Source organism: Catharus ustulatus, chromosome 3, assembly GCF_009819885.2.
Source record: "Catharus ustulatus isolate bCatUst1 chromosome 3, bCatUst1.pri.v2, whole genome shotgun sequence".
Taxonomy (NCBI): Eukaryota; Metazoa; Chordata; class Aves; order Passeriformes; family Turdidae; genus Catharus; species Catharus ustulatus.
Genome location: NC_046223.1, coordinates 96549516 through 96565811, shown reverse-complemented (window position 1 = coordinate 96565811; position 16296 = coordinate 96549516). Strand labels below are relative to the sequence as shown.

The 16296-nt window shown below is 35.6% G+C and overlaps 1 protein-coding gene across 2 annotated transcripts in view; it reads right to left on the bottom strand.

Moving 5' to 3' along the window:
• Window positions 1–16296, bottom strand: part of CSMD1 (CUB and Sushi multiple domains 1) — a 1108435-nt gene that overhangs the window by 131529 nt on the left and 960610 nt on the right. For both annotated transcript variants that reach the window (XM_033053649.1, XM_033053650.1), the window contains exons 38-41: window positions 13651–13769; window positions 8164–8233; window positions 5993–6109; window positions 1098–1307 (exon numbers count right to left, since the gene is read on the bottom strand). In XM_033053649.1, coding sequence (XP_032909540.1) covers window positions 1098–1307; window positions 5993–6109; window positions 8164–8233; window positions 13651–13769 — 516 coding nt within the window. The remainder of the gene's footprint in view (window positions 1–1097; window positions 1308–5992; window positions 6110–8163; window positions 8234–13650; window positions 13770–16296) is intronic.

Here is a 16296-nt window from a genome sequence, read left to right as displayed (position 1 = left end):
GTGAAGACATGACCAGGCAGATGACCTGAACTAACAAGAGATCATCCATACCACATAAAATCTTGTTCAGCAACAAAAGGGAAAAGAGAGGGGTAAGAGACATTAGGCATCTTTGGCTAGGCATCAATCTGCCTGTGAGAGGTGGTGAGTGGTTGCCTTTGCATCACTTTTGTTTTCTTTCTTTCTTCTTCGCCTTATCCTTCACCAGTTAAGCAATGTTTTTTATCTTTGCCCCCAAACGTTCTTGCTTTAATATTCCTCTCCTCTTCCCCCACTTGGGTAGGCAGGAGGTAAGTAGTTGTGTGGTGTTTAAACACCCACTGGTGTTAACTCCCAACACATAATTAAGTTACCCATACTAAGATCCTAGAATAAGGAGGCATGAATTCTCTCACAGATCTCTGAAAGTTAAACCAGCCATTCCATATTGTTAAATTGTTCAGATCCTGTAATGGTGCTCGACTGTTGACAGTAAGGCTATTTCAACAGTTCAGAAATATGCACAAATGAATGATGTCACAAATGGGAAAACAAACAAGCAAACAAACAGTGAAGATTGAGAAGAAAGCCAACAGTAAAGGACGACAAAAAGTTCACATTTTCAAATACTGATTATGTGTGTTTGAAAATGGATATAGGATGTATTAACTGGTATTTTTTCATTTCCTGGTAATTTTCACAGGAGTCTTGATTGCAAACACATAACATAGGAAATTATAAAGCTTTTCACCTGAATATTTAAAATAATTTTTACCATTGCATTAATCATAAAAAGATTATATAAATGGGAAAACAAAGCAGTGAATATTAGTAGTATGAATTGGTAACAGTACAACTGAATGGAATGGAAAGGTCAGCTATGTGACCTTTGGCAAATAACATCACCTTTTTCTCAGGTTTTTACATTAATAGAACAAAGATTCCAACTCAACATAATTTCAATTTTAAAAATTCCAACCTATTTATTAGGCAATCTACAGATTTTAAAATGCTATACAATATATACCAAACATATCTTCTAAAATAATAATAAAAAACAACTATTATTTTCTTTTTCCTCTCTAACCATAAAGATCATTGCACTAGTTCATACTTACCTTGGTATGTCAACTTAAATCCTTGCCTGTTTTCTGAGTGATCACTATAAAAATGGACAAGTGTTTCATGAGTAGTACTTAGCAAGGGTGATGGGAGTTCCATTCCACTAAACTGGCCGATCATAGAACTGGTGTGCTGAGGCCCATTCTGAATTTCAAGGAAATCATGATTTGCTTCAGTGGAGAAATTCAGAAATTGAATGTGTGCACCTGCAGCATTGAGAAAGGAAGAAAAATCATAAACACATATGAAGGGACAAATTAAAGTAAGCCATAAAGTCATAAATTCAACACCAGGGATTTTTCATATTGCTAAAGCAATCAACAGAAAGACTCAAGGGAGGGGCAAATCACAAATCCTGCTGTGCCATGGCATGGCCAGGACTCTGCCATCCCAAGTGCATCCCTGTAGCTGGGCCAAGGCCTCTCACAGAGGCTCAGGATCTGCTAGGCACCCATGAAGGTTACTAACAGAGTGACCTTTCTGAGGTAGAAGTTTACCTAGTTTCAGCTATCTACTCTACCTCCTTTTTCCTGCCCCAAGTCACCTATATTTGACTCATTTTCTTTCTAGATTGGGCCATTGTGTCTCTGGAGCCACTTTACCCTGTATGCAGCCCTACAAGATGCACTGAACTCCAGATTGGTGACAGGGACTTCAGAGAATTTACCACAAACCCTTTCCAGGAATCAGGTGCTTGAACAAGGCTTTTCAGCATTCAAAACATGATGAACAGTTGGAAGTCTAAACATAATCTCATGGGAAGAGCTGTTTTGAAGTTCTGGCACTACTTCCTGTGGACTAAGGACCTGAAATCCAGTCTTAAACTATGCATATGTATTATATCAAAAGAGAAATAAGGGATGAACCCCTGGTTTGGAAGCCTAGTACCAAGTAATTGCAACGGCACTTTTTGGCCCAAACTTTGCTCTGGCAGACTATGAAGAACCAGCTGTAATAGAATAAAACAGAATTACTGAAAGACTCAACAAAGAAGTGAAAAATACTCAATACCTAACTCTTCTAGACATTCTTACTTAGCAATAGAGACATATTCTTCATTCCAGGAGGGAACATTATAGATTAATTATCAGGGTAACACATGACCAGCGTAATTCACTCAGTCTTTTTTGTAGCTGATTTCTTCACCTCTGTTGCTTAAGATTGAATCAATAGCATTAAAAAGATCTTTCATTCTACAAGAGGAATTAAATAAGCTACCAAATAAACTGGGTTTTATAGAACACTTGCAAAAATATGGGATTTTTAGTTCCAGTACCTTCTCTGACCTGTATGAATGAGGTATGAAAAAAAGTATTTCAGCTGCAGAATAAGAACACTTAATACAGTGCTATCAGTAAAGAGGAACACACTGAACATATCAGAGTTATATCAGCCATCTCTGTATGATGTTTGATATGACTAGTCTGACTTGAATGAAGTCACTAATTTTACAATGCCCTCAGGGTTTGAGATGATGTAGGACACCAAGCAGCCTGGAAACAACTTCAGAATCAGTGGCTAGTGATTCCCAAGAGAGACTGGATGTCAGCACCATAGAAATGATAACGAATTGAGCAGCCACTTAATGTTATACCTAAATTGTGAAAGTGACAAGCAGATAATCAAGTTTGGCATATTTGTATAGAGCCCAAACATTGTTTAGGTATTTGAATAAAAGTAATCTACTGTTATAAAATATTCTCTGATGAGCCGTGGAGTACCTGTAAAACTGAGTAATTCTAATTTAATTTCTGAGAAGGAATTTCTATGTCTACTTGTATATATTCAATATAGAAAGGCTTTGTGTTTTAAAAGTATAAAAGTAGGTTCAAAGGTAATTATAAAAACCAAACAACTACCCAAAGCAGTTTCAAACATGCTAATTTCAATTAGAGAACACACTGCATGTGTCCCCTCAAGCCTTAAGTCCCAGCTTATACAATTTGCAAATGTCAATTTGATATGTCAAAGAAGATTTTTTTTAAACTAAACAATTTTTTTACATAAAATTACATGGGATAAAACTGATAACTATAAAAAAGAAATAATTATCTGGTCAAACTATAATTATATTACCTCCTGCTTGAATCTCAACAGCACTTCCTCTCTCACTTGAATGTACTCTGAACAATGAAAATTCCAAGCTGCGGTAATTGTTTTTACAAATTTTAATTAATTAACAGCTACCCGAGACCATTTTTAAAATCACAACAACTCACTTGAAAATATATATTTTCTATTTTAAAATATTTAGATTTTAGTAGTGTCTTCTTTACATGACTGATGTATTTCATGTAATGAAGAGAGCACTATATTTTGGGACACATTAGCTCCCACAATTTTATTGTTAGACTTTGTTTAAGCACACAGTTGTTTTGATACAATAGAATGTATGTAAACAACAGCTTTTCTGTACACAAGCTTATACTTCTAATTAAAATACAGTAGTTTCACGAATACAGCCGCACGGATTATAAGCCGCACCCCCGGTGCCTCGACAATGTTGCTGTCTTTGTCAATAGATAAGCCGCACCCCGAATATTAGCCGCACTTTCGTTCGTCGCGAGAATCCGTGCGCAGCTTTCACAAATTGGCCAATTAGTAACAGGATCGCGGCATAGCGGGCTTTACTGGCTCGGGGCGGGGCCAGGCAGGCTCGGCCCACTCATGGTTGCTGACGGGGCCGGCCGGGTGGTGCTGCAGCCGCCGCCGGGCTCACTGGCCCCCCTCTCCCGTCAGCACCGCCCCGACGCTGCGTCAACGTAGTCGCCCTGCCGGCGGCCCAGGCACTGCCGCCGCTGGCAGGCACGTCGGCCGCGTCGCCGCTGCGTAACGTAGTCGCCCTGCCGGTGGCCCAGGCACTGCCGCCGCTGGCAGGCACGCCGGCCGCGTCGCCGCTGCGTTAACGTAGTCGCCCTGCCGGCGGGCCAGGCACTGCCGCCGCTGGCAGCACGCCGGCCGCGTCGCCGCTGCGTTAACGTAGTCGCCCTGCCGGCGGGCCAGCCGCTGCCGCCGCCGCCAGGCTCGCCGGCGCGCCCCCTCCCATCTGCAACCGCCGCCGCGTTTCCTCGCCCTGACCGGCACTGCAGGCCCCCGCACCGCTGGGCTCCCCCACGCTGCTGGCCCCGATTTCTGCTGGGCTTCCCCTGCTGCCAGGCAGCCCCACCCGCCGGCCTTCCTGCTTCTGCCATGCTCCCCTGCACTGCTAGACCCAGTTCTCCCGGGCTCCACCGCCCTGCTGGCCCGGGCTCTGCCGCCCCCCCTGCACCGCTCTGCTGGCTCAGGCTCTGCCGCCCGCCCCCACACTGCTGGCCCCGCCTCTGCCAGGCTTTCCCACCTCAGCCGGGGCCGGCCGTGCTCCAGCTTGGCTTGGGGCTGCCGCGGGCTCTCACTTCCGTTTTGGCAGCTTTTAGAATTTTGTTAATAGATTAGCCGCCCCGGAATATTAGCTGCACTTCCGGGTTTCCACCAAAATTTTGGTCAAATTGGTGCGGCTTGTATTCGTGAAAATTACTGTAATATCCAAGTAGAAGTACTTTGTGAAAGAAGACATAAATTACAATTTTTAAACCTCATATGAAGATATTATATGTGGATTATTTAACAAATACTTGAGGAAAAATATGACTGTAGGAAACTTGGCAGTAAAAAACATCCTTTGTATTATTTTGAGGGCAAGGATAGATCAGTGCTATGAACACCTCATATGTGTTAAAACCCTTACTAAACAAAATTATTATCTTTTCTATTTATAGAATTACCACCACCAGAGACTTTCAGAGAAGTGGGAGAAATAATAACAGGAAATAAAATGTTCTTGTGCAATTAATTCATGAAACATTTTCTACATGAAAAGAAAGAAAAGAAAAAGAGCAACTCTGAGATATATGAAGGACTATTTTTCAAAGGCAGTATTGTAATAACCTAATTAGGATGACATTGCTTATCATTTATATTTCCTGCAAATGTAGCTGGAGAATCTCCAAATTAGCAAAGGATGTTATTTCTGTGGCTCTCCTACATCTATGAGGATATCTAAGGCTACTAAGGCTATCCATAAGTATGATGGATGAGTTATACCAGGTGTTCACTGATAAAGGGCACTATTCTAAACAGCAGTAAAGTATTTCTACAGATTAACTTAGTAAAATACTGTGAAAGAAGTACATCTCACTACAAAAATTCCTCTTATTAATGCAAAAGGAGAACATGGAAAATAAACTAACCTCCTCAGGTAAGAATAGTAAATTTCACAGCAAGCAAACTCATTCCTCTTTCAGTTTTGATAATGACAGAAGACTGTGTTTTGCACATGAACTTACAGATTCCATATTATCTATGATTACCTTTTCAATATAGTTATTAATTATTTGTGAAAATATTTTTTGTATTACAATAGTTTTAATGTAAATCTAGAAAGATTCTAGGTTGGCAACTGTAATGTAGGATTTGGAATACATTTTGTGAATGCTTTTAACCAAATTTATAGTTCTAGAAGTGAGTTTTTCTATATTTATAGAACATAAAATACTATTTAGAAAGTCACTTGGAGAACAAAAGTCCATTATTTAACTTAGAAGTCAAAATATTTATTCCAACTGATATATATTCATGCCAGAGAACACATTTGCTTTGAAATCAGTTCTGAGACAGGCTGAGTAATAACAAGTTGCTCTGGCAAAGACACATTTTAAAATTGCCAATCATTTTCATTTCATATATAGCAAAAAATTATGTAAGGTTTCACAATGCATTCACTGGATAAAACCTATGTCATATTGGAAGTAAACTATTTATAATAATATAATTTTAATTTATACAAATACATAAAAAATACATATTTAAACCTGATGATTACAAATAATTGCAATTCCAATATAAGTTTACTTACCATATCCAACAGGCAATAAAATTTTCCATGTACAATCTAAGTTACTAGGGTAATTTCCAGGAAAACCTGGGCTCAGGATCACACCAGCCATGTTTGTCAGTGTTCCACCACATTTAGCTATTAAAAACAAAAAGAAAATCACTGTATCTTTTATTAACATTATTTCTTAGTATTTGACATATGTTTAATTCAAAACGGATTTTTCATTTTGTTCCCATGACCAGAAGCAGTGAAATTTATCATAATCAAAACACCCCTCATGAGAGGGGAAAAAAACAGTATTCATTTAGAGCAAAATCTAAAGATATATGATATGTTCTCTGTAACATACTACAAAGGTGTAGCTGTACATATAGGCTGGGCAGCACATTGTCTCAGCTTGGCAAATTACTGTCAAAAATGTCTGGTGCTATGTTGAGATATGCTTCTCAATCAGAGGAAGAAATCTGGAATTAAACTGAATTATGATCCCAAATCATGACGCAGCAACAAATCTATTACTCAATATAAACCAAAAATACACTAGAATTTAAAAAGAAACAAGTTAAACAAACTCCACCCCCACTAGAGTTTTTGCTCTAATTCAGAAAGAGGATAGACTTGCTGCATGACAAAATAATTCTTGTTGGTATGCTTCTATTCATCAAATTCATATGTTTGTAAATTGAAGGCCCGGTTGCATCATCTAGGATGACATAAAGATAAGTAACCTGCAAAAAAGGGGCTGAGTTACATACATGCTAGGACAGTAATATGAATGTAAGAATAACTTCAAGAAATCAAATTTTGAATATTGCAATTTATATTTATTATTTGAGGAATCATTACTTTAAGGCCTGTGAGTCTTCCTGCCAGGTATTACATTGATACATGATCTGATAACACAGTTTGATACTATGATACTGTTGTAATAATTGTACTGATATTGGCTTGCATTCTATAAAAATCAACATTTTAAGTGTTAGAGGTGAGAAAAGAGAGAGGGTTATGTTTTAAGGGTTTTGTTTATTTTCTTAGGGGCATTTTAGCTACCAGGATAGCACAATTTCATAATTCAAAGAGCTCAATGTTTGCAAAAAGGAACTGTATTAGTATGCAAGGGTGAAATATCAGGTTACCATGAAAAGAAAGAAACAACAAAAATTGCCCAAAGCCCAAAACACCCCTCCTTGAATACATTTTCCATGTCTAAAACTGATTGGAAGGAAATGCACTGCTTTCATATCAATCAAAAGTGACTGCTTCTGTAGAAGTTGACAATACAAAATAAGGTTACAGGCTCAACTTGACAAGGAATCTTTAAAATATTTCATGTTAGTCTTGTTTAATATCATCCCAATATTTTTAATTCCTCTGAGATGTGAAACTAATAGGAATGGCTTTTGCTGATTGAATATTAAAATTCAAAGCATTCACTGAAGAATATATTTCAAAGCTAAAGTGACAGTACATTATGATGGACCTATGCTTCTCACCCCTCACTTCCTGCTTTTTCTTCAAATAAGTATACCAAAATATAGCAGACTCTCTTAAATTTTGTCTAATCAATAAAAAAAAATACTGTAGAAGATTATTTTCTACACACAGAAAAACTTAGATCTGTTTGGCTAAGGTCTAAATATATTTAATAGGATAATGCTTTTAAGCTTTACTTTTCAACACAGCATCATTTAACAGCTTTCTCAGATGAAAAGTGCAGCCTCTTCTGGACCCCTAAAACTCACTTTTTATTCCACCATTCCTGAAGGCTTGGCTTCAGAGCTGCTCCCCACTGCCTGTTTCTTGAGGAAAATCTCCTAGGTGCCCTACATGACCCACCCGGCTCCTAAATTTTCCAAGGTGAGCACACTGCAAAAGGGAATCTGTTAACTTCCTCCCTTTTATGAAGAAATTCAGCCTGATTCAAAGCAGAGGTATTCAGGACAAACTGAACAATGGTTAACATATAGTTTTCCTCTTTTGCCCACTCTCAAAATATTTTTTAAAATAGCATTTAACCCTATATAAGCAATTCTGCACCACCCCCACCCCCCCTTATATTTCATAGATACAAATGGAAAACTCAAAAAAGTTTTTGACTGAAGCAGAATTAAGTTGAGGAACAATGGGCATGACAAGGTCAGGAGTTTCTTGTGACTGATGGTCAGAAAACTGAAAACAAGTTTCCATACCAATGCAGAGAGGAGATGGATAGTTCCAGCGTCGTACTGTTCCTGGCATACAAGAAATATGAGAACGGCCCTGTTTGGAAAGGCAAAACATCAGATGACACACACTCATTTTTGGGACTTTCCTGAAAGACAGAGCTACAGAGGACCTCCTGAAAATCTAATCAGTTTATCTTCTTGTATCAGCCAACTACATAATAATTTACTACTTGAATGAAACTCTATTTTCAAATAGTTCAGCTTTTGTGTTCTTATTTTTCTATTGAGAAATGTTTCTAAAATGGCTTTTCTCTCGTAACTTGAAATTTTCCTAAAAGACAGAAACAGCTAACTATGTGCACTCATATGATCTGATTAGTTCATTGCCTGTTTCAATTCCAGTGTATTCCACCTAAAGTGCAAGCATAGAGGTTTGATTTTTATGCTGCAATCCGGAGTGGAATAAACCATTGCTCTGCATGAGTAGTAAAGACACAAAACAGGAGTTTGTTCTGCATCTACTTGCTGCAGATGTTCAATGTGGATCATGCCAAGACTGTCACCAAGAAACAGCAGCAGGCCTTGACCTCTCACATGGGCTCACAACATGACCACATGAAATGTCTTGGCAGACAGCTGTAGAAATACAAGTACCTCTTTATTTCCACTGTTGTGTTTAATTTACTCTGCCTATTTTAAAGAGAAATCATAAGAACCAGGCAGACTCATGTGGTGGCAGGAAGTAAATCAAGACACAGCTGTAACTTGCACAGTCTAATCCCACATACCTCAGGGTGACTGCCTAGGACCAAAATGCTCCTACTTTGTTTCCCCTAGGAACAGTTCAAACTGGAAACTTAACAGTAGCCCAAAAAGTTGGCGCTTTTTTGGTCAATTCTGTCCTTTGAGATACCCAGGTTATGCATTCTGCTGCTGAAATGCGGAGGTTGAATAAACTGGAAGGAGTGAGAGCGAGCCGATATTAAGACTAAGGTTTTAGTTTCTGTTTTAATAGTTTGGATATGTCACTTAACATCCCTAGTTTATTTTTATCAAGTGTACTATGAGTCTAAAATCTAATAAGGTAGCACATCTTATCAATATAGTATGAAGATTTATTTCAATATTATTTGTACATAGCAATCATAATCTCATAAAAATAAGACAAGAATGGATAAGTAAACTGCAGAAAAAAATAATTCCATTTGATGACCATTTCTTCCACATCATTTGGAATGTTTACACACTACCCTGAATAAAGTTCATATAGAATTGCATGGAATAAAACTCCTTTTATTAATCATTTAGTTAAGGGTATTTAGGCAATCATTTCCTGAAAGCCAAACTGAAATATATCCAGAAAATTACTTGGAAGGGAAAAAAAAAGAATCAGTTTTCACTGAAAATAATGAAAAAAAGATTAGTCTTTTTCTTCCAAAACTACTCCAAATTGATAATTCAATAAAAATATTTTTCTTAAAAACTACGTTTTTAAAGGAAAAATGTGCACTTACTTTGTCATCTTAGTTACTTGCAAAATGGATGAGTTTTTGAATAATTTAATTAAAGCAACATTCCCTGTTTTACTCCCTCTATCTAGTCATCCGTGGTTGTATTGTTTTATTTTATTCTCTTTTTCCAGTTTTCTGTGATTGCATGTCTCTGATGTGAGTCAAGGGGGAAGCCATAATTTAACTACCACAGCCAGGAAAAATGTAAAATAGCCTATAAAAGATCTTTTGAAAAATAAAATTAAATGATTCCTATAGCTTCAAGCCTCTTTCCAACAAGAGCACACTCTGATTTCAGTCTTTTAAAGTTCCCTCCTGTGGGGAGACACTTAATCCTGCAGCTAGCAATTACCTTTCTTATGCATCTCCAGGTAGTAGTTTGAGCTCTATGACTTTTCTGGTAAATCTCAATTATAAACTAATCCACAGCTGATTGTTATTACTAGCTGTAAATATGTTCTCTAAAGATTGAGGATAAGTTCACAGCTACAGTGAAAAAAAGAAAAATATTCTGAAAAGTTATGCTGTCCATATTTGTTGAATACCAAATGTACAGTGCCTCATAGAATGTTATTTTCATTATTATTTCTTTTTAATTTGGACCCTTTTTACTTGTCCTGTCTGTGCAACATGCTATATATATAGATATGCATGCACTTTCTTACAGCAGAGTCCATACAGCATAGAAATTTTCATCAGTATTTTGAAAATATTCAAACTTTTCTATTGAATTTGGATCTCAAAGGTCTTTGTTTTAGCTCATGAACTTCGAACAAGCTCATGAAACTAATTTTTATCTATGTCAGCTTCCATAGCTAGTATTAAATTTTTAGAAGTATTGAAAAAGAGGTTTACAGTTGGAATAGATACAGTTAAAAACAATATGGTATGAAATTTTAAGAAAGCATTTAATAATAAAATCCCTGTAAGTATACAGAAAAAGGTGCAGTATGAAAGGGCTACAGATAAAACCTGTATATAGACAAAAGGCATTATATGGTTTTATGGTAGTTATATACACAGTGTATTGAAATTTAGCTTTAATACAGATGAGAGGGTATTTTGTGTGAAGATCTCTTCTTTACAAATGCATCATTATGTTATACTAATACAGTATTTCTGAACTCACATTCTGGTTGTTTTGTAAGAGTAGATCCAAAACATCAAGTCAGGGCTAACAACGTGCATCTTCAAAAGGTTTCCTGTATTATTCCAACCACTTCTGATGTATTTGTATTCTACTGTTATCACTCCACGTCAATATTTTACCACTACTGTTTTCAGTACGGACAGAATATTTGATGATGCTGTGTCTTGAGCATGTATCAATTTCTAATCCATTTTTTCTAATCCATAATTTAAAGCAGAACAATTATGCCCTTTTTTTCAATATACAAGATTTAGACATTTCCTGGTTGAAAAAGGTAGGGCTAAAAAAGTCTGCAATCTGATGGGCAATACAGATAGATGTCACCCCACTAAATCTAAGTAGTTTAAAATTCGATACCTATGTTAACTTTTTGATATCACTAATGAAGGATGATACTTTAAGAGTAAAGTTCCTGTTCTAAAATGAAATCCTAGTATGAATTAGTCCTTGGAGAAGTGTAGATGTTTATTTCTAGTGTCACAATGAAAGTCTAAATAGCTGATTGAGATTAGATGGCTGTTTTATATATTACATTAATTGTATTTTATGTTATTCCATCCCTATAGGAAACCATTAGTTTCATACTTTTTTCCTATCAGATCACCGCTATAAGCCTTGCCATAAATCAGATGTTTGCCTAAATGTATTTCAGTCATAACAGCTCAGAAGCAGTGAGCTGGATCACAGCAATGAGGCACCAAACATACATCTCTTGGCAATTATATTAATAGCAATTATACAAGAGCCCTACCAGCAGATCTTGATCCTTTCACCATAAAGTGTAACTGAATAAAAATATATAAAGAATTGCACATAAATTTTCTACAAATACTCAAAATAGGAACCTTTAAAAAAAAAATTAATCCAACTCTTAAAATGCAATTATATTTATTGATGTCTAACCAAGAAAATACAATTATATTTATTGTTGTGTACCAAGTTTATTACCGGTTGACTTCCAGAAAGATTTTGCATTGAAATAGATTGTCCTGAGTCTACAGATGAAAAATGCTAAATTTAGCTCAATGCATACAAAAAAGCCCTAAATAAACATATAAGCTACATTTATACTACTGGAAGTGTGTGGGATTGAGTGCAAATGCTTTGTATAAGTACCTCCTGAAATTTTTCTTCTAAGTTCATCTTCAAAAAAGTGCCATGATGCAAACTGCCTGTGAGGAATAGTCTCTGGCTTGTGATAATTACTGTTGTTATATTTCACCTAGGCCAAAAGCATTGCAGCACCCTACTCCAAAAAATAAATAGTGCTGAAGATGAAATTGCAGTTCCTATATCTTTGCTCAGCTATAGCAACATAGGTATAGACACATACTATGTCCTTTCATAATTTAATTAGTTTAATGTTACTTTGAAATAGAAAACTGTTAATGGCTCAATATCAGTTATTAAATGAAAGTCTGAATTTTCTTTTGTGCCAACTTTTAATGACAGAGTCCTTCTGAAAGGACCATGTCATAAAAATATCAAACCTCTCATTTTCCTAATGACATGTTAACTACAGAGGATACTGTAAGGGAGAGATGAAATAGAGAAAATACAGTAAAAAACTCCAAAAGTTAATGGATGTATACCATTAGGTATTTTCAAAATAATATTAATTTTGAATGAAAAACATTTATTTAGTTAATATACGAACAATCAGCTGGCTTTTAAGTAACCCACAAACTGTTAAATAAGCCATGAGTGCTCAGGGTAGATAATCAGTTTTGTTGTGCTCAAGTCAATTTTTTTTTTTAATTAATGGGATACTAGTGTAATTTTTTTTTTTTTCCTATGGATATGGAATGCTCCCAATGAAGGTGTTTCATGTCATGTAATACAAGTAAAGAGAACGAATTAGTTTAAATACCTGACCTAAACCCGAATACATGACTGAAAAGGTAATCATATTCCCAGTTACTTAGAGAGATGCTTCATATGCATGTGTTCGCACAACCAGCCTAGAGGTAAGATGCTTAGTCTGAATCCTGCAAGCATTTTAGGAGAATGGTAGGAAATATGGAGACCAAAGAAATATCCTATATATGCTGTGGGAACACTGAATTGGCAGTCCTCAGATGGGGAACTTTATCCTTGTAAGGAGCAGAAGTTATACTCTACTTTCTCTCATACAGGTCTTACACAGTGTTGGGTGGAACCTATGACCAACCAAAATATTCTGAACTCAGGTGTTCTCAATTTATTTTATCACTGTGGACTCTATAAAAACAAATTAGAGAAACTAGTGAGGAAAGAAAAAAACTTTTAGATTTACAGAGTGTTGAAATATTTACAAAGAGCAGCTCAATCATATGTCTACCATGGGAAACTAAACCAGTGTGTGAACAGAGAACATCCCCAATCGGTGAACTAATTTCTAATACTTTTCCATGAAAGATTTTTAAGAGTAGATTTAGCATTAATGAAATTTGCTTTAGAAATCAAATTCTTGAGCAGAATATGAAACCACACAGTGTATTTCTATGTTAAAATTTCACCTAGATAAATCAATGCCCCAAAAGAAAAGTGTACTCTACAATATAGCACTATAATAATTTTCTAGAGAAAGAATTTTATCCATGTTATTTCAATGTCCATTTTGATGGCCTTTACTGCTTGATGGTATGTTGATCTAAGACAAGATTTGCCAGCCTAGATTTATTGAGGGCCAGAAATGCCACATATTTGTAGCTTTATAATTTGGAAGCACTCACATAGGCTCTACCTAGAACATCTCTATGTACACACTACAGATTCTTCATTAGAATATGGTTTGGGCAGGTCTCTCGGCACTTTATTGCAATAATTCCACAGTGTATTGTTCAAAGAAAAAAAGAAAGAAAGAAATACCTGTAATGTATATCCTGGCTCACACTGAAATGACAAAACATCATTCACCATATATCTATCTCCTGATTTGATCCCATTGCTAGGAATTACTGGTTCTGGACAGGCAGCAAGGCCTACAGCTGGAAAAAGTAAAGAAAAAGATTGAAAAAACAGATAAGTGGACAGCAGGTCTTCATTAATAATCTTTGCCTTAGTAAATTCTTTCTACAGAATTATGGGTATTTATGAAAATTTAGGAAAATATGACCTGTAGAAGCCAAAATAGAATGGAAATTATTTTCACAATGTGTGAGAAGAGATTTTGAGAATTTATTAGCACAAAATTCCATAAAGAGCAGGGAAACATGATACTTCGCTGGATGTGATCCTGGACATCCTTCAATTCAGCTGTGTGAAAAAAAGAAAATGACTACTACTCTAATTGTCCTCCTATGAAATCAAACCTGTTTGGTAACAGTACATGCAAATGGATTGTGTTTAGTACAGAAATTACATTATATTTTACTTTATTCTGATATGGGACATTTTAGAGTCAGTTGTTCCAGATAGTTCATCATGAAACAATATCTGATATTCACTGAGACCCTCATCTTTCTAGGGAAATATAATTTTCTTACATTTAATGTTAATCACACATTTTCATACAGACATAGTTTTAACTTTATGCCATAAACTTTTATGTATGTACTTTTCATCACTCAAATATAAATGCCTTAAAAATATTAAATGCACAAATAAAAATTTCACATAAGTCTAGTTTTTTGCAGCATGTGTTTTAGCTAAAGTAAATATATTTTTCCTAACAAAGTACATGGAAGTCTGAAATAGCTTTTATAATTTCACAGGAAATTTGGATTGCTGTGCCAATTTTTTTCCTCTGGAATTAAGTTCTATGGTCCTGAATGTTCCTTGTTTGTCCTGTGCCCTTGTGTTTTACTTTACTTCACTTTTATCAGAAATCAAGATAAATGACAAGTCATTCTAATTCTGAGTGAAAACCTTCAAGGTATGAAGTATAGTCTTCATAACAAATGATGCAAGAGGTACCAAACAAAATAAAAATTCAAATTACCAAATAAAAAATAATTTAATAGTTGCAAACAGTAGGACCTCCCTGAAGCTTTTTTTTTTTTTTTTTTTTACTTTAAAGTGTTTCAGCTATTTCTATCACATAATTTACAGCTGTTAGTATTCTTCCAATATAAACAACTTTCAAATGATGTTATGTTGACTTCAAATGGCCACTAGGAATCTCACTGTGTGGAGCTGTAATGTTCCAAATACTCATGGAGATATTGTCATTAACTTCAATGGTCTGGGGTTTGCTGCAAGTCAACCAATATCATTTTTTGGATCAATCAGTCTGCATTCCACAATACCATAAATGTATTTGTGTCTGGAAAATTCCTTTGAGTATAGGTACAAAATAGCTGTGATATGCATCCACACAAACTGTTTGTTTCAGCATTAAGTGAAGTGTGATGCCTTATGTCAGTAATTCGAAATACCACATATAGATTGCTGTTCACTGATTTGCTAATCCAGTGTTCAGATGCAACTTAAGCAAATCAATGCTTATTTCTGCATTTTCGCACCCTTTTTACTCTTGAATAGAAAATAAAATTTTAAAATATCTGCTCTAAGGTCATTGTTAATAAATAAATAAGCACCTAACAAACCATAGTGACTAAATTGGTTACAGATATCATTGTACTTGCTGAATTCTGTGAATATAAATTTGAGGTTCACTTCCCGTCCTAAAGAACTTTGCATTTTGGAACTCAGCATTCCTGTATGTTGAGAGTAATAGGGCTGCAGGTTTGGGTCTGTATGAATAAAGTTACTTTTACATATTTTTCTGAGTTACAGAAACAGCTGTACCAGTGGCTGCATAGCAACACTAATAATGTGCTTTTAATATAGCTCGTTCCATCATTGGTTGAATAGCATACATAATTTAAATAGACTGATCAATCAAAAGCCTTCAACTAACTTTCTATGTAACCACTATATATTGTACATAGTATGTATTTATCTTTAATAGATTCTAATAATTAGATTAGGTAAAAAAACCTTTTTTTTCTGCTAGCTGCTTATACTTTTCATAACATTTTGTATATACTACTATTTTTGTCTAATGATGCAAATTATAAAATATTCTATGAGAACATCATAAAACACTCTGAATTTCTTTGATACATATGATATTAAGAAGCAATATTACCTTCCCAAAGTAAGAGAAAGTTGAAAGCAGAATCAAATACTATTCTGAATTCTCAAATCTCTGTTATTCTAATCATTCCATAGTACTAGCCCAGTGTAGTTCAAAAATTGGTTTAGTTAGAACAGTCCAAAAATCAAAAGAATGCTTGAGAGAAAACAAACAAATTCTGTTATCTGGGGACAAACTAGGAAACTTAAATATTCAGAGACTCTGAAATACATTATTAAACGAGGTTGTATGTGAACAGTCAGTAATACAGAGAAAACATGTTAAATGTCAAGTCCAAGCAATCAAAGAAGGAACAAGGATTTCTTAAGTGCATGCTTTTCAGAGCCCAGCTTCTGTTATGCAGTGCAAAAGAGAACACATCAATGTCAAGAGTGATAACCCTCTCCCTGACCTTTTTCACTTACTGTTTGCTA